This window comes from Cyanistes caeruleus, chromosome 33 (assembly GCF_971803275.1).
Source record: "Cyanistes caeruleus chromosome 33, bCyaCae1.hap1.1, whole genome shotgun sequence".
Taxonomy (NCBI): domain Eukaryota; kingdom Metazoa; phylum Chordata; class Aves; order Passeriformes; family Paridae; genus Cyanistes; species Cyanistes caeruleus.
The window spans coordinates 1,818,890-1,843,039 of record NC_141734.1 but is presented as its reverse complement, the minus strand read 5'-3'; the positions used below and the strand labels follow the sequence as shown (position 1 = coordinate 1,843,039).

The 24,150-nt window shown below is 54.1% G+C and overlaps 1 protein-coding gene and 1 long non-coding RNA gene across 2 annotated transcripts; one reads left to right on the top strand and one right to left on the bottom strand.

Annotated features, from left to right (window-relative positions):
* The first annotated feature begins 2 nt into the window (after nucleotides 1-2).
* LOC147647830 (uncharacterized) lies at nucleotides 3-1,948 on the top strand. Its single transcript, XR_015281354.1, has 2 exons — nucleotides 3-131; nucleotides 1,610-1,948. It is a non-coding gene; the product is annotated as an uncharacterized LOC147647830 (long non-coding RNA).
* Nucleotides 1,949-2,617: 669 nt separating this feature from the next.
* DDR1 (discoidin domain receptor tyrosine kinase 1) lies at nucleotides 2,618-22,509 on the bottom strand. Its single transcript, XM_086870749.1, has 17 exons — nucleotides 21,218-22,509; nucleotides 20,674-20,776; nucleotides 19,508-19,736; nucleotides 18,658-18,805; nucleotides 17,523-17,625; nucleotides 16,660-16,846; nucleotides 16,060-16,306; nucleotides 15,052-15,165; nucleotides 14,268-14,425; nucleotides 12,586-12,793; nucleotides 11,778-11,876; nucleotides 11,531-11,700; nucleotides 11,102-11,241; nucleotides 9,930-10,097; nucleotides 7,951-8,185; nucleotides 4,702-4,851; nucleotides 2,618-3,614 (listed from the first exon to the last, which is right to left on the bottom strand). The coding sequence occupies exons 1-17, from the start codon at nucleotides 21,318-21,320 to the stop codon at nucleotides 3,471-3,473; spliced, it is 2,706 nt and encodes a 901-aa protein (XP_086726875.1). The 5' UTR covers nucleotides 21,321-22,509; the 3' UTR covers nucleotides 2,618-3,470.
* Between the last annotated feature and the right edge of the window lie 1,641 nt (nucleotides 22,510-24,150).

The following is a 24,150-nucleotide window of genomic DNA, read 5'->3' as shown; positions in this document are numbered from 1 at the left end:
ACCTTGGGGGACAGGAGGTGACACCTTTGGGGACAGGAGGCGACACCTCTGGGATGGGCGGGGCCTTGGGGGACAGGAGGTGGCACCGCTGGGGACAGGTGGCGGTGACACTTTGGGGACAGGAGCGACAGGTGAGGACGGGAGGGACCCGTGGGGACAGGAAGGGACAGAACAGGGACAGGGGGAGGGGACAGGGAGCGACACCTTTGGGATGGGCGGGGCCTTTGGGGACAGGAGGTGACACCTTTGGGACAGGTGGGGGTGGGGCTGGGACAGGGAGGGACCTTTGGGGACAGACGGGGACGGAACTGGGACGGGGGGAGGGGACAGGGACAGGGGTGGCCTTTGGGGACTTTTGGGGACTTTTGGGGACCTTTGATGACTTTCGGGGACTTTTGGGGACCTTCGGGGACCTTCGGGGGCGGCGCCTTTGGGGACAGGGGGAGGTGGCAAAGGCGGGGACGGGGGAGACTCGGGAAATCGGGAATTGTCGGGGGATTTATCCCGGAATTTATCCGGGATTTATTCGGGAAATCGGGAATTTATTCGGGATTTATTCGGGAATTTATTCGGGAAATCGGGAATTGTCGGGGAATTTATCCGGGAATTTATTCGGGAAATCGGGAATTGTCGGGGAATTTATCCCGGAATTTATTTGGGAATTTATTCGGGAATTGTTCGGGAAATCGGGAATTTATCCGGGATTTTTTTCGGGAATTACTGGGGAAATTTGGGAATTATTCGGGGATTTATCCGGGAATTTATTCGGGAAATCGGGAATTGTCGGGGAATTTATCCCGGAATTTATTCGGGAATTTATCCGGGAAATCGGGAATTTATCCGGGAATTTATCCGTGATTTTTTCCGGGAATTACTCGGGAATTATTCTGGAAATTTAGGAATTATTCGGGAATTTATCCGGGAAATCGGGAATTTATCCGGGAATTATTGTTGATTTTTTTTTTTTTTTTAATTACTCGGGAATTATTCGGGAATTCTTTGGGAATTATTCGGGAATTATTCAGGAAATTTGGGAATTCTTTGGGAATTGTTCGGGAATGGGAACAACACAAGGGCGGGGCCGGGGAGGAACCGGAAATTCGGGAATTTGGGAATTCGGGAACAACGCAAAGGGCGGGGCCGGGAAATTCGGGGCCACGGAGCGACCTTGGAATGTCGGGGAGGGGCCCGGGAATTTGGGGAATTATTCGGGAATTATTTGGGAATTTATCGGGAATTATTCGGGAAATATTCGGGATTTATTTGGGAATTATTCGGGAATAATTTGGGAATTATTATTTGGGAATTATTCGGGAATTATTATTTGGGAATTATTCGGGAATTATTTGGGAATTATTTGGGGATTATTCGGGAATTATTTGGGGTCCCTGAGTGGATTTTGGGGTCCCAGTTCGGCTTTTTGGGGTTCCTGAGTGAATTTTGGGGTTTCCTGGGTGGATTTTGGGGTCCCTGAGTGGATTTTTGGGATCCCTCAGTGGATTTCGGGTGGTCCCGGGTGGATTTTTGGGGTTCCCGAGTGGATTTTGGGATCCCCCACTGAATTTTGGGGCCCCCGAGTGGATTTTGGAATCCCGATTTGGATTTTTAGGGTTCCTGAGTGAATTTTGGGGTCTCTGAGTGGATTTTTGGGGTCCCCGAGTGTTTTTTTGGGTCTCGAAGCCTGCGGCCTGTGTACCCCAAAAGCCTGAGGCCTGCTCCTGTCGCTATGGCAACGAAGCCTGCGGCCTACTTACTCCCAAGGCCTGCTCCTGTCGCTATGGCAACGAAGCCTGCGGCCTACCTACTCCCAAGGCCTGCTCCTGTCGCCATGGCAACGAAGCCTGCGGCCTGTGTACTCCCAAGGCCTGTTCCCCGTTGCCATGGCAACGCGCTGCTGTATCGCCGATCTGTATCGCGACAGTGACAATAAACGGCGCCACAAACGCGACCGCGGCCGGTGACATCGGGGACGGGGGGGGGAAGCACCAAAAATAACAAATCCTTTAAAAAATGGCTAAAAAAGGGTCCAAAATGCTCAAAAAAACCCCTCAAAAACGGGGAAAAAACTTCAAAACGTCCCCAAAACGAAGAAAATTTCGGATTTTGAATCAGAATCGAGAAAATTTTCCCTCAAAAAAAAGTCAGAAAGGTTCCAAAACGACCAAAAAATAAAAAATAAAAAAAACCCAAATAAAAGGCTTCAAAAGGTCCTCCGGGACCTCAAATTTTGGGATTCAGGGCACCCCAAGAAGATTTTGGGAGGAAAAATGGAGATTTTTAGTTTTTTAATGGGATTTTTAAGTGGAAAATGGGGGTTTGGGGTTTTCTTTTGGGGAGAAAAGGTGATTTTATGGGGAAAAAAAGAGAATTTTTGAGGGAAAAAGAAGGAAAATAAGCGGATTTGTTTAAAATCGGGGTTTAAGAGGAAAAAGATGGAATTTTTAGGATTTTGTAAAATTTTTTAGGATTGGATTTATGGGATTTTTTTGAGGGGGGAAGAAAAAGTTGATTTTTTTGGGATGTAAAACGGCGTTTTCCGGGAATTTTTGAGGGGGAAAAACGGGAATTTGGAGAAAAACGGGAAAAGATTATTTTTAAAAAGAGCCGGAGATGAAAATAAAAGCGGAAAATTCACGATTTTTAAATTAAATGTTAAAAAAAACTCCAAATAAAAATTATTTCCTGCCCCTCCCCCACCCCCATTAGTGAGTAATTAATTTTAATTAATTCAGGTTAATTAAATCCTCCCCCCGTTAATGAGGGGTGGGGGGAGGGGCTGGGGGGTCCTGGGAAAGGAGATGGCCGCGGTCACTCAGTGGTCACTCAGGGGTCACTCAGTGTCCGGTGGTCACTCAGAGGTCACTCAGGGGTCACTCAGTGGTCACTCAGTAGTCACTTAGGGGTCACTCAGTGGTCACTCAGTGGTCAGTGGTCACTCAGGGGTCACTCAGGGGTCACTCAGTGCCCGGTGGTCACTCAGTGGTCACTCAGGGGTCACTCAGTGCCCAGTGGTCACTCAGGGGTCACTCAGGGGTCAGTGCCCGGTGGTCACTCAGTGTCCAGTGCAGCGGGTCAGTGATGATGCCCGTGGTCACTCAGGGGTCACTCAGTGCCCAGTGGTCACTCAGGGGTCACTCAGTGGTCACTCAGGGGTCACTCAGGGGTCAGTGCCCGGTGGTCACTCAGTGTCTGGTGCAGGGGGTCAGTGATGATGCCCGTGGTCACTCAGGGGTCACTCAGGGGTCAGTGCCCCGTGGTCACTCAGTGGTCACTCAGGAGTCACTCAGGGGTCACTCAGGGGTCACTCAGGGGTCAGTGCCCCGTGGTCACTCAGTGTCCGGTGCAGGTGGTCAGTGATGATGCCCGTGGTCACTCAGGGGTCACTCAGGGGTCACTCAGGGGTCAGTGCCCCGTGGTCACTCAGTGTCCGGTGCAGGTGGTCAGTGATGATGCCCGTGGTCACTCAGGGGTCACTCAGGGGTCAGTGCCCCGTGGTCACTCAGTGTCCGGTGCAGGTGGCCGAAGTCCGGCCGCTCGGCCGCCTCTCGGGCCCAGCAGTTCAACATCAGCCGGTGCAGGGCGGGGGGGCAGCCGGGGGGGCAGGGCAGGTACTCCTGGGAACTGGGGTTACTGGGACGGACTGGGACGGGCACTGGGGATACTGGGAGGGACTGGGGGGGACTGGGATGGGCACTGGGGATACTGGGAGGGACTGGAGGGGACTGGGAGGGACTGGGATGGACTGGGATGGACTGGGAGGGACTGGGATGGACTGGGATGGACTGGGATGGACTGGGAGGGACTGGGATGGACTGGGAGGGACTGGGATGGACTGGGATGGACTGGGATGGACTGGGAGGGACTGGGATGGACTGGGAGGGACTGGGAGGGACTGGGAGGGACTGGGATGGACTGGGATGGACTGGGATGGACTGGGATGGACTGGGAGGGACTGGGGGGGACTGGGAGGGACTGGGATGGACTGGGGATACTGGAATGGACTGGGATGGGGACTGGGATGGACTGGGAGGGAACTGGGGGGGACTGGGGGGGACTGGGATGGAATGGGACGGGCACTGGGGATACTGGGATGGACTGGGATGGGATTGGGAGGGACTGGGAATGGACTGGGATGGACTGGGAGGGACTGGGATGGACTGGGAGGGAACTGGGACGGGCACTGGGGATACTGGGATGGACTGGGATGGGACTGGGAGGGACTGGGATGGACTGGGAGGGGATTGGGAGGGATTTGGCCCCATAACCCCATCCCAGTGCTCCCAGTTCCCTCCCAGTCCATTCCAGTTTGTCCCAGTTCCCTCCCAGCCCCTCCCAGTCCCTCCCAGTCCATCCCAGTCCATACCAGTTCCCTCCCAGTCCATCCCAGTATCCCCAAATCCCCATTTCCCACCATTTTCACCTAAAAAACTCCATTTTCCCCCCATTTTTCACCGGATTTTTTCCCCGTTTTTTCCCAAACCCCCTCCCAGTCCTTCCCAGTTCCCTCCCAGTCCCTCCCAGTCCCTCCCAGTCCCTCCCAGTCCATCCCAGTCCATCCCAGTATCCCCAAATCCCCATTTCCCACCATTTCCACCTAAAAAACTCCATTTTCCCCTCATTTTTCACCGGATTTTTTCCCTGTTTTTTCCCCAAACCCCCTCCCAGTCCTTCCCAGTCCCTCCCAGTCCATCCCAGTATCACCTGCTGCCCACGGTTCCTGAAGTGGTGCCCGGCGTTGGCGATCACCTGCTCGTCGCTCAGGGCCCCGTAGGGCTGCTCCCGGCAGCGCGTCAGCACCTCCCAGAGCGTCACCCCGAAGGCCCAGGCGTCGCTGGCCGGGCTGAACGTGCCCTGGGGATCCCAAAATTCCCAAAATCCCAAAATTCCGGAATTCCGGGAGTCAAAATTCCGGGATTTGGGATGAGATTTTGGCGTTTTTTGGGGTTTTTTTGGGGTCGTTTGGGGGGTTTTTGGCGCCTCCCAGAGCGTCACCCCGAAGGCCCAGGCGTCGCTGGCCGGGCTGAACGTGCCCTGGGGATCCCAAAATTCCCAAAATCCCAAAATTCCGGAATTCCGGGAGTCAAAATTCCGGGATTTGGGATGAGATTTTGGCTTTTTTGGGGGTTTTTTGGGGTTTTTTTGGGGGGTTTTTGGCACCTCCCAGAGCGTCACCCCGAAGGCCCAGGCGTCGCTGAACGTGCCCAGAGATCCCAAAATTCCCAAAATCCCAAAATTCAGGAATTCTGGGAATCCCGGGAGTTCAAAATTTGGCATTTTTGGGATGAGATTTGGGGTTTTTTTGGGGTCGTTTGGGGGTTTTTGGCGCCTCCCAGAGCGTCACCCCGAAGGCCCAGGCGTCGCTGGCCGGGCTGAACGTGCCCTGGGGATCCCAAAATTCCCAAAATCCCAAAATTCCGGAATTCCAGGAGTCAAAATTCCGGGATTTGGGATGAGATTTTGGCGTTTTTTGGGGTTTTTTTGGGGTCGTTTGGGGGTTTTTGGCGCCTCCCAGAGCGTCACCCCGAAGGCCCAGGCGTCGCTGGCCGGGCTGAACGTGCCCTGGGGATCCCAAAATTCCCAAAATCCCAAAATTCCGGAATTCCGGGAGTCAAAATTCCGGGATTTGGGATGAGATTTTGGCGTTTTTTGGGCTTTTTTGGGGGTTTTTGGTTGGTTTTTTTCCTCCAAAATTCCTATTTTTTCTCAACTTTTTCCCAAAATATCCCATTTTTCCCCCAATCCTCGCCATCAGGATGCACTCCCAGGCCATCCAGCGGATGGGAACCAGCACATCCCATCAAAAACCCCCCACAAAATCCCATTTTTTACCCCAAAATCCCAATTTTTTCCAAAAAAATCCCATTTTTTCCCCCAAAATTCCCATTTTTTCCCATTTTTTCCCAAAATCCCCATTTTTCTCACCATCAGGATGCACTCCTAGGCCATCCAGCGGATGGGCACCTGCACATCCCATCCAAAACCCCCCAAAATCCCATTTTTTACCCCAAAAAATCCCATTTTTTTCCAAAAAAAAATCCCATTTTTTCCCAACTTTTTCCCAAAATATCCCATTTTTCCCCCAATCCTCACCATCAGGATGCACTCCCAGGCCATCCAGCAGATGGGAACCATCACATCCCACCCAAAACCCCCCAAAATCCCATTTTTTACCCCAAAAATCCAATTTTTTTCCCATTTTTTCCCCAAAAAATCCCATTTTTCCCCATTTTTTCCCAAAATCCCCATTTTTCTCACCATCAGGATGCACTCCCAGGCCATCCATCAGATGAGGATGAGAACACCCCACCCAAAACCCCCCAAAATCCCATTTTTTATCCCAAAAAATCCCATTTTTTTCCCAAAAATTCCCATTTTTTCCCAACTTTTTCCCAAAATATCCCATTTTTCCCCCAATCCTCACCATCAGGATGCACTCCCAGGCCATCCAGCGGATGGGAACCAGCACATCCCATCCAAAACCCCCCGAAATCCCAATTTTTTTCCCCAAAAATCCCAATTTTTTCCAAAAAAAATCCCATTTTTTCCCCCAAAATTCCCATTTTTTCCCAAAATCCCCATTTTTCTCACCATCAGGATGCACTCCTAGGCCATCCAGCAGATGGGGACAAGAACACCCCACCCAAAACCCCTCAAAATCCCATTTTTTACCCCAAAAAATCCCATTTTTTTCCAAAAAGTCCCATTTTTTCCCAACTTTTTCCCAAAATATCCCATTTTTCCCCCAAGCCTCACCATCAGGATGCACTCCCAGGCCATCCAGCGGATGGGCACCATCACATCCCATCCCAAACCCCCCACAAATCCCATTTTTTCCCAAAAAATCCCATTTTTTCCCAAAAATCCCATTTTTTTTTCCTAAAATTTCCCTTTTTTTCCCAAAATATCCCATTTTTCCCCCAATCCTCGCCATCAGGATGCACTCCCAGGCCATCCAGCAGATGGGGACAAGATCACCCCACCCAAAACCCCCCAAAATCCCATTTTTTACCCCAAAAAATCCCATTTTTTTCCAAAAAAAATCCCATTTTTTCCCAACTTTTTCCCAAAATATCCCATTTTTCCCCCAATCCTCACCATCAGGATGCACTCCCAGGCCATCCAGCAGATGGGAACCATCACATCCCACCCAAAACCCCCCAAAATCCCATTTTTTACCCCAAAAATCCAATTTTTTTCCCATTTTTTCCCCAAAAAATCCCATTTTTCCCCATTTTTTCCCAAAATCCCCATTTTTCTCACCATCAGGATGCACTCCCAGGCCATCCAGCGGATGGGAACCATCACATCCCATCCCAAACCCCCCAAAAATCCCAATTTTTCCCAAAAAAATCCCATTTTTTCTCATTTTTTTCCCATTTTTTTCCCCAAAATCCCGATTTTTCCCCATTTTTTCCCAAAATCCCCATTTTTCTCACCATCAGGATGCACTCCCAGGCCATCCATCAGATGAGGATGAGAACACCCCACCCAAAACCCCCCAAAATCCCATTTTTTATCCCAAAAAATCCCATTTTTTTCCCAAAAATCCCATTTTTTTCCCAAAATTTCCCATTTTTTCCCAAAATATCCCATTTTTCCCCCAATCCTCACCATCAGGATGCACTCCCAGGCCATCCAGCGGATGGGAACCAGCACATCCCATCAAAAACCCCCCACAAAATCCCATTTTTTACCCCAAAATCCCAATTTTTTCCAAAAAAATCCCATTTTTTCCCCCAAAATTCCCATTTTTTCCCAAAATTTCCCAAAATCCCCATTTTTCTCACCATCAGGATGCACTCCCAGGCCATCCAGCAGATGGGGACAAGAACACCCCACCCAAAACCCCCCAAAATCCCATTTTTTCCCAAAAAATCCCATTTTTTTTTCATTTTTTCCCCAAAATCCCGATTTTTCCCCATTTTTTCCCAAAATCCCCATTTTTCTCACCATCAGGATGCACTCCCAGGCCATCCAGCGGATGGGCAGCAGCGCCCGGCCCCTCACCCGGTAATAATCGGCGGCGTAGAGGTTCCGGCTCATGCCGAAATCGGCCACCTTGACGGTGAAGCCGTCGCCCACCAGGCAATTCCGGGTGGCCAAATCCCGGTGCACGAAGTTCAGCCCGGCCAGGAATCGCATTCCGGAGGCGATTTGTGCTCCCAGCCGGAGCAGCGTGGGCAGGCTGGAAATTTTAACCGGTTCAAATCCGTATTTTTCTTTTTTCGGCCCAAAATCGGCTTTTTTTTTTGGCGAAAAAAATCGAATTTTTGGGGTTTTTTTTGTGGAAAAATTAGATTTTTTTCCCTGTAAAAAAATCACGTTTTTTTCCAAAGCAAATCCGCTTTTTTTATGCTTATTTGTATTTTTTCCGCAAAAAATCCTTTTTTTACAGAAAAAATCCCGTTTTTTCCTATGCTTATTTGTCTTTTTTCACGGAAAAATCCATTTTTTCCTAAAAAAATCCCATTTTCCTGAAAAAAAATCCCTTTTTTCCAAAAAAATCCCTTTTTTCTACACTTATTCGTCTTTTTTCCCCAAAAAATCACGTTTTTTCCTAAAAAAATCCCATTTTCCTGAAAAAAAATCCCTTTTTTTCCTATGCTTATTTGTCTTTTTTTGCAAAAAAATACATTTTTTCCTAAAAAAATCCCATTTTCCTGGAAAAAATATCCTTTTTTCTACACTTATTTGTCTTTTTTTCCCCCAAAAAATCCCTTTTTTTTCTAAAAAAAATCCCATTTTTCTGAAAAAAAATCCCTTTTTTCCCCAAAAATCCCTTTTTTCCCAAAAAATCCCTTTTTTTCCTATGCTTATTTGTCTTTTTTTGCAAAAAAATCCATTTTTTCCTAAAAAAATTCCATTTTCCTGAAAAAAATTCCCTTTTTCTTTACACTTATTTGTCTTTTTTCCCAAAAAAATCCCTTTTTTTCCTAAAAAAATCCCTTTTTTCCCCAAAAAATTCATTTTTTCCCCCAAAAAAATCCCTTTTTCCCCCAGAAATCCCCTTTTTCCTACAATTATTTGTCTTTTATGCCAAAAAACCCCACTTTTTTCCCAAAGAATTCCATTTTTTCCCCCCAAATTCCCATTTTTTCCCAAAAAATTCCCATTTTTCCCAAAAAAATTCAATTTTTTCCCCAAAAAATTCAATTTTTTTCCCCCAAATTTTCCCTTTTTCCCCAAAATTTCTCTTTTTTCCCCCAAAAAATCCCTTTTTTTCAACGTTTGTCTTTTTTCCCGAAAAAATGAATTTTTTCCCCCCCAAAAAATCCCACGGATCACGGTGGGCGTGGCCTCTCTTAAAGGGCAAGCACCCCATAAATAATAATAAGGTGGGCGTGGCTTGTTTGGGGGCGTGTCCTGGATGATTGACATGGATCAGAGAGGGCGTGGCCTCTTAAAGGGCCAGCTCCCTATAAATATTAATTAAAATGATAGAGGGTGGGTGTGGCTCGAGTGGGCGTGGCTCGTGTGGGTGTGTCAGGATGTGGGCGTGTCCTGAATGATGCACACGGCTCACAGTGGGAGTGGCTTGCCTTAAAGGGCCAGCACCCCAGAAATACTAATTGAAAAAAAGATGAGGTGGGTGTGGCTCGAAGGGGCGTGTCTGGAGTGGGCGTGGCTTGTTTGGGGGCGTGTCCTAAATTATGCACATGGCTCACAGTGGGAGGGGCCTCTCTTAAAGGGCCAGCACCCTATAAATATTAATTTAAATTATACAGGGTGGGTGTGGCCAGAAGGGGCGTGTCATGAGTGGGCGTGGCTTGTTTGGGGTCATGTCCTGGATGATGGGCATGGCTCAGAGTGGGAGTGGCCTCTCTTAAAGGGCCAGCACCCCATAAACACTAATGGAAAACGACACGGGGTGGGTGCGGCTCGATTGGGCGTGGCTCCAGCGGGCGTGTCGGGATGAGGGCGTGTCCCACCTGAGGGCGTGGCCTCGGGGCCCGCCCAGGAACTGGTGCAGGTCTCCGTGCTCCATGTACTCGGTGACGATGCAGAGGGGGCCGGGCCCCCCGCACACCCCCAGCAGCCGCACGATGTTGGGGTCCCGCAGCCGCCCCAGCGTCCGCGCCTCCTGCAGGAAATCCCGCCTGCGGACACGCCCACCGCCCCGCCCCCCACCCCGCGGGTACGGGGTCAGCACGGCTGGGGACTCCTGGGCACACCTGGATACACCTGGGGTATACCTGGGGACAACCTGAGCAGACCTGGGCACACCTGGGCACACCTGGGTACACCTGGGGTATACCTGGGGACAACCTGAGCAGACCTGGGCACACCTGGGACACACCTGGGTACACCTGGGGTACACCCTGAGCACACCTGAGTACACCTGGGGTACACCTGGGACACACCTGGGGACACCTGGGGACAGCTGGGGACACACCTGGGCACACCTGAGATACACCTGAGATACACCTGGAGATACCTGGGGACACCTGGGATACACCTGGGACACCTGGGACACCTGGGGACACCTGGGGACAGCTGGGGACACACCTGGGGACACCTGGGGACACCTGGGACAGCTGGGGACACACCTGGGGACACCTGGGGACACCCTGAGCACACCTGAGTACACCTGGGGTACACCTGGGACACACCTGGGGACACCTGGGGTACACCCTGAGCACACCTGAGTACACCTGGGGTACACCTGGGCACACCTGGGTACACCTGGGCACACCTGGGGACACCTGGGGACACCTGGAGGACACCTGGGGACACCTGGGGACACCTGGGGCACACCTGGGGACACCTGGATACACCTGGGGACACCTGGATACACCCCGAGCATACCCGAGTACACCTGGAGCACATGTGGGGCACACCTGGGCACACCTGGGGCACACCTGGGGACAACTGGGGACACCTGGGGACACCCCAAGCACACCTGGGCACACCTGGCGACACCTGGGCACAACTCGGTCCCCTCCCAGTTCCCTCCCAGTCCATCCCAGTTCCCTCCCAGTCCATCCCAGTCCCCTCCCAGTCCATCCCAGTCCATCCCAGTCCCTCCCAGTTCCCTCCCAGTCCCTCCCAGTCCCCTCCCAGTCCCCTCCCAGTCCCTCCCAGTCCCTCCCAGTTTCCGTACCGGGCGTTCTTGGTGGCGTCCGGCCGCAGCACTTTGACCGCCACCAGCAGGGGGCGCCCTTCGGCCGGGGGGGCGGGGCCTGAGCCGGTGGGCGTGGCCAGGCCCAGGGTGTGGGGGGCGATGACCTCACACAGTAGCACCTGGGGGCGGGGCCAGAGGAAGGGGGCGGGGCGATGACGTCACAACAGCAGCGCCAAGCTCAACATGGCGGCACTAAGGGGCGTGGCCAATGCAAATAAGGGCGTGGCTACGCCATAGAGGGCGTGGTCTCAGAAGGGGGTGTGTCTACATTTAGCGGCGTGGCCAAACATTTAGGGGCGGGGCTAAACCCCTCAGGGGTGGAGCTGAACACTCGTGTGCGCGGCCTCAAAAAGGGGCGTGGCTAAACCACAGGGGGCGTGGCTTGATGCCGAGGGGGGCGTGGCTTACCTCTCCAAACTGCCCCTCCCCCAGCTTCTCCCGGAAGCGGAGGCGGTGCCGGGGGAAGGAGGGGAGGGCGGGGCCGTGGGCAGGGCTGTGGGCGGGGCCAGCCAGCGCGTAGGCGGAGCCTCCGGTGACGTCAGCCTCGGCGTAAGCCCCCGCCCCCCCCTCAGGTTCACCTGATGGGAAGAGCGCAGGTGAGGTCGATATGGGCGTGGCCAAAGTGGGCGTGGCCATCTCCCAGCCCCGCCCTTACCGTTGGTGTTGATTGGTTTGGTGCCATCGGGCTGGGCTCGGGCGAGGCCTCCCATTGGTCGAGCGTAAGTGGCCAGGAGCAGCCGATAGGCCGGATTGGCTGGGGGAGAGGGGGGCGTGGTCAGAGAGGGGCGTGGCCAAACCAGGAGTGGGGTTTTCCCTCCCTTCCATCCCTGAATCCCCCTCCCATTCCCAAAGGATTTTTGGGGCCGTTTTGAGCCTTTTTCTCATTCCCGGACTGATTTTTGGGGGAGATTCCAGGCAAAAAAAATTGGGGGAAAAAAAATTTTCCCTTTTCCCATTTTCCCCTTTTTTCCCCTCATTTTTCCCATTTTCCCCTTTTTTCCCCCATTTTCCCATTCCCCTTCCCCAGTTTTTCCCATTTTCCCCTTTTTTCCCCTTTTCCCCCCATTTTTTCCCTTTTTCCTCCATTTTCCTTTTCCCCCTTCCCCCATTTTTCCCATTTCCCCCTTTTTTCCCCATTTTCCACTTTTCCCCCATTTTTTCCCATTTTCCCCTTTTTTCCCCATTTTCCCTTTTTCTCCCCATTTTCCTCTTTCCCCCCCATGTTTTCCCTTTTCCCTCCATTTTTCCTTTTTTCCCTTTGTTCCCCTTTTCCCCCATTTTTCCCATTTTCCCCATTTTCCCCTTTTTTTCCCCATTTTCCTTTTTCCCCCCCATTTTCCCTTTTACCCTCAATTTTTCCTTTTTTCCCTTTTTTCCCATTTCCCCCCATTTTTTCCCATTTTCCTCCATTTTCCCCTTTTTTTCCCCATTTTCCCCCCATTTTTCCCCTCCCCACCCCTCACCAGCCCCGGGTGGCCCCGGGGGCGGTCGGGGCCGTGCCCGGGTGGGTTCCTGGTACTCCCCACTTCCGGTTCCGGTTCCGGTTCCGGGGGGGATCCTCTCGTAGCGGGGCAGTCCCCGCGCCCCTCCCCCGCCCGTGGCGTTGTTGATGACCACGGCGTCCCCCGAGAGCTGCACCCGCAGCGCCGCCTCCGGCCCCCGGCCCTGCGCCTGCGCCGACACCTCTTGGCACCGGTTCCCACCGGTTCCCACCGGTTCTGACCGGTTCCGACAGGTTCCGACCGGTTCAGGCCGGTTCCCACCGGTTCCCACCGGTTCCGACCAGTTCCCACCGGTTCCCACCGGTTCCGACCTGTTCCCACCGTTTCTGACCGGTTCCCACCGGTTCCAACCGGTTCCGACCCGTTCTGACTGGTTCCCACCGGTTCTGACCGGTTCCCACCGGTTCCCACCGGTTCCCACCGGTTCCAACAGGTTCCGACCCATTCTGACCGGTTCTGACCGGTTCCCACCGGTTCCAACAGGTTCCGACCCATTCTGACCGGTTCTGACCGGTTCCCACCGGTTCTGACCAGTTCTGACCGGTTCCCACCGGTTCCAACAGGTGCCGACCCATTCTGACCGGTTCCCACCGGTTCCCACTGGTTCTAACCGGTTCCGACCGGTTCTGACCAGTTCCGACCGGTTCAGACTGGTTCCAACAGGGATTAGCCATGGTTGGAACCAGTTTGGGGCAGTTGGAACCAGTTTGGAGCAGTTGGAGCCAGTTTGGAGCAGTTGGAACTGGTTCAGACCGGTTCCAACTGGGTTTAGCCACGGTTGGAACCAGTTCGGAGCAGTTGGAACCAGGTTGGAACCAGTTTGGAACCAGTTGGAACCAGTTTGGAGCACCCTCCCAGTCCCTCCCAGCCCCTCCTAGTCCCTCCCAGTCTCTCGCAGTTCATCCCAGTCCCTCCCAATCCCCTCCCAGTCCATCCCAGTCCCTCCCAGTCCATCCCAGTCCCTCCCAGTCCATCCCAGTCCCTCCCAGTCCCTCCCAGTCCATCCCAGTCCATCCCAGTCCATCCCAGTCCCTCCCAGTCCCATCCCAGTCCCTCCCAATCCATCCCAGTCCATCCCAGTTCATCCCAGTCCCTCCCAGTCCATCCCAGTCCCTCCCAGTCCCTCCCAATCCCCTCCCAGTCCCTCCCAGTCCATCCCAGTCCATCCCAGTCCATCCCAGTCCCTCCCAGTCCCTCCCAGTCCCTCCCAATCCCCTCCCAGTCCATCCCAGTTCCTCCCACTCCTTCCCAGTCCTTCCCAGTCCATCCCAGTCCCTCCCAGTCCATCCCAGTCCATCCCAGTCCCTCCCAGTCCCTCCCAGTCCATCCCAGTCCCTCCCAATCACCTCCCAGTCCCTCCCAGTCCATCCCAGTCCTTCCCAGTCCCTCCCAGTCCCTCCCAGTCCCTCCCAATCCCATCCCAGTCCCTCCCAGTCCATCCCAGTCCCTCCCAGTCCCTCCCAATCCCCTCCCAGTCCCTCCCAATCCCATCCCAGTCCATCCCAATCCCATCCCAGTCCCTCCCAGTCCCTCCCAGTCCCTCCCAATCCCATCCCAGTCCCTCCCAGTCCATCCCAGTCCCTCCCAGTCCATCCCAGTCCCTCCCAATCCTCTCCCAGTCCCTCCCAGTCCCTCCCAATGACCTTGCCCAGTGTCCCGGCGCAGAGGCGGCGCCGCAGGATGAGGATGATGAGGGCGAGCAGGAGGAGGATGATGGCGCCCAGGCAGCCCAGCAGCGCCGGCGACTGCCCCGCCTCCGCTTTGGCCACCGGTGGCACCAGTTTGGCCTCCCCGGGGGCTACTGGGAGGGATGGGAGGGGCGTCACGGCCACGCCCACTTTGGATAAGCCACGCCCACTTAACCCACACCTCATTAAACCCCGACCAATTAAGCCCCAGCCATTTATACCTTCATTAAGATGCAACCCATTAAGCCCCGCCCAGATAAACCACACCCACTTAAGCCACACCCCTTTAAACCCTGCCCATTTAAACCCCACCCAGTTAAGCCCCTCCCAGTCCAGGCCCCACCCAGAAAAGCCCCTAAAAATTAAGCCCCACCCGTTGACCACACCCAGTTAAGACCCTCCTACTTAAAAATCCCACCCAGATAAGCCCCTCCCATTTAAACCCCACCCAGTTAAGCTCCTCCCATTTAAACCCCACCCATGAAAACCCCACCCAGTTAAGTTACTCCCATTTAAACTCCACCCAGTTAAGCCCCTCCCATTTAAACCCCACCCCTATAAACCCCACCTATTTAAGCCCCTCCCATTTAAACCCCACCCAGTTAAGCCCCTCCCACTCAAGCCCCACCCAGTTAAGTCCCTCCCATTTTAAACCCCACCCATTTTAACCCCTCGCATTAAAGCCCCACCCAGTTAAGCCCCGCCCACTCATAACCACACCCATCTAAGCTCCGCCTACCAGGGGAGGTGCCATTGGTGGCTCCGCCCCCCTGGGGGGCATTTTCCAAGATGGCGGCGGAGGGATCAGGGGTCGGAGGCCACCCGCTGGCACCCACGGGGTCGTCCAGCACCTCTGGGGGCGGGGTCAGTCATCGATGATGTCATCGGCGGTCAATGACATCATCAACAAGAGACGAGGTCACCGAATGGATGACGGTGTTGATTATCGGTGCGGTAATCAACGGTCGGTGACGTCATCAACGATCGACGGCGTTAGGATGGAATTGATGACGTCGTTGATTGGCGATCACCTCATTGGTCAACCGATGATGTCATCAACCAACCATTGACCGCCGACACCCAACCGATGATGTCATCAACCAAACAATGATGTCATCAACCAACCAACAACCCCAACACCCAACCGATGATGTCATCAACCAACCATTGACCGCTGACACCCAACCAATGATGTCATCAACCAAACAATGATGTCATCAACCAACCATTGACCCCAACACCCAACCGTTGACCCCAACACCCAACCATTGACCCCAACACCCAACCAATGACCCCAACACCCAATCACTGACCCCAACACCCAACCATTGACCCCAACACCCAACCTGAGACCCCAACACCCAACCATTGACCCCAACACCCAATCACTGACCCCAACACCCAATCAATGACCCCAACACCCAACCATTGACCCCAACACCCAACCAATGACCCCAACACCCAACCGTTGACCCCAACACCCAACCACTGACCCCAACACCCAACGATTGACCCCAACACCCAACCGTTGACCCCAACACCCAACCACTGACCCCAACACCCAACGATTGACCCCAACACCCAACCGTTGACCCCAACACCCAACCACTGACCCCAACACCCAACTAACAACCCCAACACCCAACCAATGATGTCATCAACCAACCGTTGACCCCAACACCCAACCACTGACCCCAACACCCAACCACTGACCCCAACACCCAACCGTTGACCCCCAACACCCAACCTGAGACGAAGGAGACCTCGCTGAAGAGCATCCACTCGGCGCTGAAGAAGAAGCAGCACTGGATGAAGCGGGCGTGGCGCCCGCCCAAGGGGACGGTGACCCAACGGGCGCTGGGGTCCTTGATGGCCCCGGCCAGGCTATGGGTGGCCACCAGGGGCTCCCAGACAGTGGCCAAGCTCTTCTTGAAGCGACACTCGACCGCCCGGAAGATTCCGACCCCGCGCGTGTGGAGGTTGTTGCAGTGGACCTGGGGGGGTGACGGGGGTGGGGGTGACATCACATCCCATGATGCTCTGGGGCGAGGTGACCAATCCAAATGTTCTCCAGAGGGACATCCCAGACCTTCAGGTGGGGTTGGTGTGGTGGACACCCATCCATCCATCCGTGGTCAACCAATCCCAGAATTCCCAGTGTCCAAATCTCCAGGACACCCATTTCCCACCATCCCATGATGCTCTGGGGCGAGGTGACCAATCCAAATGTTCTCCAGAGGGACATCCCAGACCTTCAGGTGGGGTTGGTGTGGTGGACACCCATGCGACCAATCCCACCAATTCCAAAACTCCCGGTGCCCAAATCTCCCAGAATTCCATGGAGCACCTGCATGGCGTGGAAGGCCCGGAGCTCCTGGAACTCAAACTCCAGCTCCACGTGGGGTTGGGGACCGGCGGGCCGTGGCCACCCCACGTAGTCATAGCCCGGCCACAGGCGGCGCTCTCGGGTCCTCAAGAAGTCATCGAGGCCCAGGACCCCGTCTGAGAGCTGGCCCAGCCCCCCGAAGTGTAACCTGGGCAGGTGGGACACACCTGGGTGTGGGGATTGTCCCATCCCACCCACCTGGAGATCCACCAGTGACACCTGGGCAGGTGGGACACACCTGGGTGTGGGCATTGTCCCATCCCACCCACCTGGAGATCCACCAGTGACACCTGGGAACCCCCTGGTGACATCTGGGCAGGTGGGATACACCTGGATTGTCCCATCCCACCCACCTGGAGATCCACCAGTGACACCTGGAAACCCTCCAGTGACACCTGGGCAGGTGGGACACACCTGGGTGTAGGGATTGTCCCATCCCACCCACCTGGAGATCCACCAATGACACCTGGGCAGGTGGGACACACCTGGGTGTGGGGATTGTCCCATCCCACCCACCTGGAGATCCATCAATGACACCTGGGCAGGTGGGACACACCTGGACACCCGAATTGTCCCATCCCACCCACATGGAGATCCCCACGGGACAACCAGGGACACTTTGGGGACACCTGGAGATGGATTTGGAACACCTGGGGACACTCGAGGACAGTTTGAGGACCACTGGGGACATCTGGAACAGTTTGGGGACACCTGGAGAGGGGTTGGATCCAGGAAATCTGGGAATTTTTGGGGACATCCAGGGCAGGTGGCCCTTGGGGACATCTGGGGACACCTGGGGACATTTGGGGACACCGGATACTCACGGGCCGGCGCTGAAGCCGTCGTAGGTGGAGTCGTTGAGGACGATGGGGACGGGGTCCAGGGCCATGACGTGTCCCCGTGGGGCCGTGTAGGACAGGAGACCCGCTGGGGATGGGGACACGTCAGCGTGGGGACACCGTGAGGTCACCGTGGGGTCACCATGAGGTCACCATGGGGTCACCACAGGGTCATCATGGGGTCACCATGGGGTCACCGTGAGGTCACCACAAAGGTCACCGTGAGGTTGCCATGGGGTCATGAGGTCACCATGGGGTCACCATTGGGACAAGACAGGATCATCATGGGGGCACCATGGGGTCACCACGGGGTCACCACAGGGTCACCACGGGGTCACCATGAGGTCACCATGGGGTCATCATGGGGTCACCATGGGGTCACTGTGAGGTCACCACAGATACACCGAGAAGGTCATAATGGGTCATCGTGGGGTCACCATGAGATCATGGGGTCACCGTGAGGTCACCACGGGGTCACCATGAGGTCACCACAGGGTCATGATGGGGTCACCACAGGGTCACCATGTGGTCACCATGGGGTCACCATGAGGTCACCACTGGGTCATCATGGGGTCACCACAGGGTCACCATGTGGTCACCATGGGGTCATCAAGGGGGCACCACAAGGTCACCAGGGGGTCAACCATTGACCCCAACACCCAACCAATGACCCCAACACCCAACCATTGACCCCAACACCCAACCATTGACCCCAACACCCAGCCACTGACCCCAACACCCAACCAATGATGTCACCATCCAACCGTTGACCCCAACACCCAACCAATGACCCCAACACCCAACCATTGACCCCAACACCCAACCTGAGACCCCAACACCCAACCATTGACCCCAACACCCAACCATTGACCCCAACACCCAACCATTGACCCCAACACCCAACTTGAGACCCCAACACCCAACCATTGACCCCAACACCCAACCAATTACCCCAACACCCAACCTGAGACCCCACAGTGACAAGACCCCAACTCAGGGCCACCACCAAGGACCGCTGGGTGAAGGACGTAGCCATGGGCGACCACCACTCCTTTGGGGCCACCAGCGGGACCGAGGTGACAGGGAGGTGACAGGGAGGTGACAGGGAGGTGACACTCACACTCCCAGGGGCAGCCGTAGAGCTCGAGGCGCAGGCAGACGCTCATGGCACGCGGCGCCCTTGGGTACACCCGGAGCGCCCGGGCCACCGGCGGTGGGGACAGGTCCTTCAGCACCACCCCTTCGGGGTCCTCGTTGCCACCGATCACCTGCGGTGGCAGGGTCAGCTCAGGAGATCCCGGGGATTTCTCAGGAGCTCCAGGTCTCCAGGAGGTCCCCGAGGTCCTCAGGAGGTCCCCAAGATCCTCAGGATGTCCTCAAGGTCCTCAGGAGGTCCCCAAGGTCCTCAGGATGTCCTCAAGGTCCTCAGGAGGTCCCCAAGATCCTCAGGAGGTCCCCAAGGTCCTCAGGAGGTCCCCAAGGTCCCCAAATCCCTCAGCTCCACAATGTCCCCAAGGTCCTCAGGAGGTCCCCAAGGTCTCCAGGATGTCCCCAAGGTCTCCAGGATGTCCCCAAGGTCTCAAATCACCTCAATGTCCCCAAATCCATTTGATGTTCCCCAATGTCCCCAACACCCCCTGATGTCCCCAAATCCCCCTGATGTCCCCAAAGCCCCCTGATGTCCCCGATGTCCCCAACATCCCCGGAATGTCCCCAACCCCCCTGAGGTCCTTGATGTCCCCAACACCCCCAACATCCCCAAATCCCCCCATGTCCCAAATGACCCCAAATCCCCCTGATGTCCCCAATGTCCCCAACACCCCCAACACCCCCAACACCCCAAATCCCCCCCGATGTCCCCAATGTCCCCAACATCCCCAACACCCCAAATCCCCCCCGATGTCCCCAATGTCCCCAACATCCCCAACACCCCAAATCCCCCCCGATGTCCCCAATGTCCCCGAGGCCACCTCGGCGCCCCAGCGGTCCCTCCAGCGCAGCCAGCGGCGCCGGTCGCGGCTGTAGCGCAGCCGGTACTGGTGGGCGAACTCCCGGCCGTGTCCCCCCGCGTGGCGTCCCTGTGTCCCCACCAGTGTCACCAGGTGCAGGTGGCCCAGGTCCACCTCCAGGAACTCCTGCTCGGCCGGGAACACCGGCCCCGCCGGACACCAGGCGCCGTCGCCGTCGCTGCGGCCCAGCCTGGGGACGGACGGGGGACGTTTGGGGACATCTGGGGACCATTTGGGGACATCTGGGGACCATTTGGGGACAGCCAGGGGATGTTTGGGGACAGCCAGGGGATGCTTGGGGACATCTGGAGACACCCTGGGGACATCTGGGAACACCCTGGGGACACCCTGGGGATGTTTGGGGACATTTGGGGACACCCTGGGGACATTTGGGGACACCCTGGGGACACCCTGGGGATGTTTGGGGACATCTGGGGACATTTAGGGACATTTGGGGACACCCTGGGGACATCTGGGGACACCATGGGGACACCCTGGGGATGTTTGGGGACATTTGGGGGCGTTTGGGGACATTTGGGGACACCAGGCCCATATACTGGTCCAAACTGGTTCATTCTGGTTCATACTGGTCCAAACCGGTTCATACTGGTTTATACTGGTCCGAACCAGTTCATGCTGGTTTTTACTGGTTCATACTGGTTTATACTGGTTTATACCAGTCTATACTGTTCTATACGGGTCCAAACCGGTTCATACTGGTCCAAACCAGTTCATACTGGTTCATACTGGTTTATACCAGTCTATACTGTTCTATACTGGTCCGAACTGGTTCATACCGGTCCAAACCAGTTCATACCAGTCCAAACCGGTTCATACTGGTCCAAACCGGTTCATACTGGTTTATACTGGTTTATACCAGTCTATACTGTTCTATACTGGTCCGAACCGGTTCATACCAGTCCAAAGCAGTTCATACTGGTCCAAACCGGTTCATACCGGTCCAAACCAGTTCATGCTGGTTCATACTGGTTTATACTGATTTATACTGGTTTATACTGGTTTATACCAATCTATGCTGCTCTATACTGGTCCAAACCGGTTCGTACTGGTTTGTACTGGTCCGAACCATTCCAAACTGGTTTTTACTGGTGGACACTGGTCCGTACCGGCCGTGGCGGGCGGCGGTGGAGTCGGACCAAGCGCTGGAGGCCGAGAGGCGAAAGTCGGGGATGGTCCCGTCCTCCATTCCCAGCGCGAAGCGACAGCGGCCTGGGGACAGCGGGGGACGTTTTGGGGACATTTGGGGACATTCTGGGACATTTTGGGGACATTCTGGGACATTTTGGAAATTTTTGGGGCCTTTTTTGGACGATTTTGGGGCCGTTTTGGGACATTTTGGGGCATTTTGGGGACATTTTGGGACATTTGGGGACATTTTGGGACATTTGGGGACATTTGGGGACATTTTGGGGTCATTTGGGGACATTTTAGGACATTTTGGGACATTTTGGGGACATTTGGGGCCATTTTGGGACATTTTGGGGTCATTTTGGCCATTTTGGGACCATTTTGGATCCATTTGAGGCCATTTTGGGCCATTTTGAGCCATTTTGTGACATTTTAGGGCCATTTTGAGCCATTTTGGGACCATTTTGGGCTGTTTTGGGGCCATTTCGGGGCATTTTGGGCCGTTTTGGGGGGTTCTCTCACCCAGGTCCAGCAGGGTCCCCGCTGTCCCCTCTGTCCCCCGCGGGGTCCCCTCGGCCACCCCGGCCAGCAGCAGGAGGGGGAGGGGCAGAGGCAGCGCCGCCATGGCCACGCCCCCCAGTCTGGGGACACTGGGAGCGCTGGGAGGGACTGGGAGCAAACTGGGAATGGATTGGGAGTGAACTGGGAGCACTGGGAAGGGACTGGGAGTGAACTGGGAGCACTGGGAGGGACTGGGAGCACTGGGAATGAACTGGGAGGGACTGGGAGTGAACTGGAAGCACTGGGAATGAACTGGGAGGGACTGGGAATGAACTGGGAATGAACTGGGAGGGAACTGGGAGGGAACTGGGAGGGACTGGGAGCACTGGGAATGAACTGGGAATGAACTGGGAGTGAACTGGGAGTGAACTGTGAGCACTGGGAGGGACTGGGAGGGAACTGGGAACGGATTTGGAGTGAACTGGGAGCACTGGGAGGGACTGGGAGTGAACTGGGAATGAACTGGGAGGGACTGGGAGTGAACTGGGAATGGATTGGGAATGAACTGGGAACACTGGGAGGGACTGGGAGCACTGGGAATGAACTGGGAGTGAACTGGGAGCACTGGGAGGGACTGGGAGGGACTGGGAGGGAACTGGGAGGGACTGGGAGTGAACTCGGAGCACTGGGGTGAACTGGGAGCACTGGGAGGGACTGGGAATGAACTGGGAATGAACTGGGAATGAACTGGGAACACTGGGAATGAACTGGGATGGACTGGGAATGAACTGGGAATAAACTGGGAATGAACTGGGAATGAACTGGGAACACTGGGAGGGATTAGGAATGAACTGGGAATGAACTGGGAGTGAACTTGGAGCACTGGGACGGACTGGGAGCACTGGGAGGGAACTGGGAGTGAACTGGGAGCACTGGGAATAAACTGGGAATGAACTGGGAATGAACTGGGAATGAACTGGGAGCACTGGGAGGGACTGGGAGCACTGGGAATGAAATGGGAGCGAACTGGGAATGAACTGGGAGGGAACTGGGAATGAACTGGGAATGAACTGGGAATGAACTGGGAGGGACTGGGAGCACTGGGAATGAACTGGGAGCACTGGGAATGAACTGGGAATGAACTGGGAATGAACTGGGAATGAACTGGGAGGGACTGGGAGTGAACTGGGAATGAACTGGGAATGAACTGGGAGCACTGGGAGCCCCCACCCAGCAGCTGCTCCCAGAATCCTTTGCTGGAATTTCCCTCCCCACCACAGCAGCTGCCAGGGGGGCGTGTCCCCACCACAACCCCGCCCCCTCATTTGCATATATATGAATATTCATCAGCACCCCTAAAAAAACACCGGGGGGGAGGCAAAATTTGCCCAAATTTCCCGAAATTCCCCCCAAAATTCCCTCCAAACTCCCCCAATTCCCAAAAAACCGCCCCCAATCCCCCGAAATTCCCAAAAATCCCCCCAAACTCCCCCCTCGAATTCCCAAAATTCCCAAAAAACCTCCCAAATCTCCCCAAAACTCCCCCCAAAATCCCCTCAATTCCTCCCAAATCCCCCCAAAATTCCAAAATCCCCCCAAAATTCCCATTTTTCTCCCCAGAATTCCCCACCGGGCTCCTCGGTTCCTTCTCCTCGCTCCCAAAAATCCCACCCGGGATCCTCCCAAAATCCCAAAATTCCCGGGACCTCCCCCCCCCACCCCAGGGGGGCTCCAGGGGGGCTCCCGGACTCCGAATTCCCGCGGGAATTCTCGCGAGAAATTCCCAAAATTCCATTAAAAAACCCCAAAAGGCAAAGAGGGGGAAAAAAAAATCCCCAAAATTCCGTTTGTTTTTTTTTTTTTGAGTTTTCCCGCCTTTTTTTTTTGAGGCGAAATCCTCCCAAAATTCCCGTTTTAATTCCCAAATTCCCTCAAAATTCCCATTTTTAGGGAGTTTTTATTCCCAAAACCCTCTGGAATTCCATTTTTCTGGTTCTTAATTCCCTTTTTCCCCCCAAAAAAATTCCCAATTTTCGGCCCTTTCACGCTCAAAACCCTCAAAATTCCCATTTTTTAGGACTTATTTTACTCCCAAAATTCCCATTTTTTGGACCATTTTAACCCCAAAATTCCCATTTTTAAGACTTTTTTCATTCCCGAAATTCCCATTTTGAGACCATTTCATTCCCAAACCCCTCAAAATTCCCATTTCGGGACTTTTTAATCCCCAAAAATTCCCATTTCGGGACTTTTTAGCCCAAAAATTCCCATTTCGGGATTTTTTTATCCCCAAAAATTCCCATTTCTGGACCAGTTTATCCCAAAAATTCCCATTTTTCAGCCTTTCCCCCCCTTTTTTCCCTAAAAAAAATGGAATAATTTTAGGGAAAAAAAAATAAATAAATTTTTTTAAAAAAATTTAAAATAAATTAAAAAAATTAAATTTTTTTTTTTTTTAATCCCAAAATTCCCATTTTTTTTTAACCCTCTCATTCCCAAAATTCCCGATTTTTGGGGTCCCCCCCTCTCTGGGGCTCCCGCCCCTCCCCCCGCCCCAGCCGGATCCTAAAAATATTTGGGAAAAGGGGGTTGGGAATCCCTGGGAAAAGTCACGTGACCCCGCAGCTGTTTTTTGGGAGAACAGCTGGAAAAGGGGGGAGGGGGAGGGGTCGAATTCCCGAAGTTTTTTAGGGAGAAATTCCCGATTTTTGGCCGATTTCGTCATAATTTCCCCGTTATCGGTCGTTATTTCCCGTTATTAGCGGTTATTTCCCGATTATTCATCATTATTTCCAGATTATTAGTCATTATTTCCCATTATTCGCGGTTATTTCCCCATTATTCATCATTATTTCCCGATTTTTAGTAATTATTTCCCATTATTAGCCGTTATTTCCTGATTATTAGTCACTATTTCCTATTATTAGCGGTTATTTCCCGATTATTCATCATTA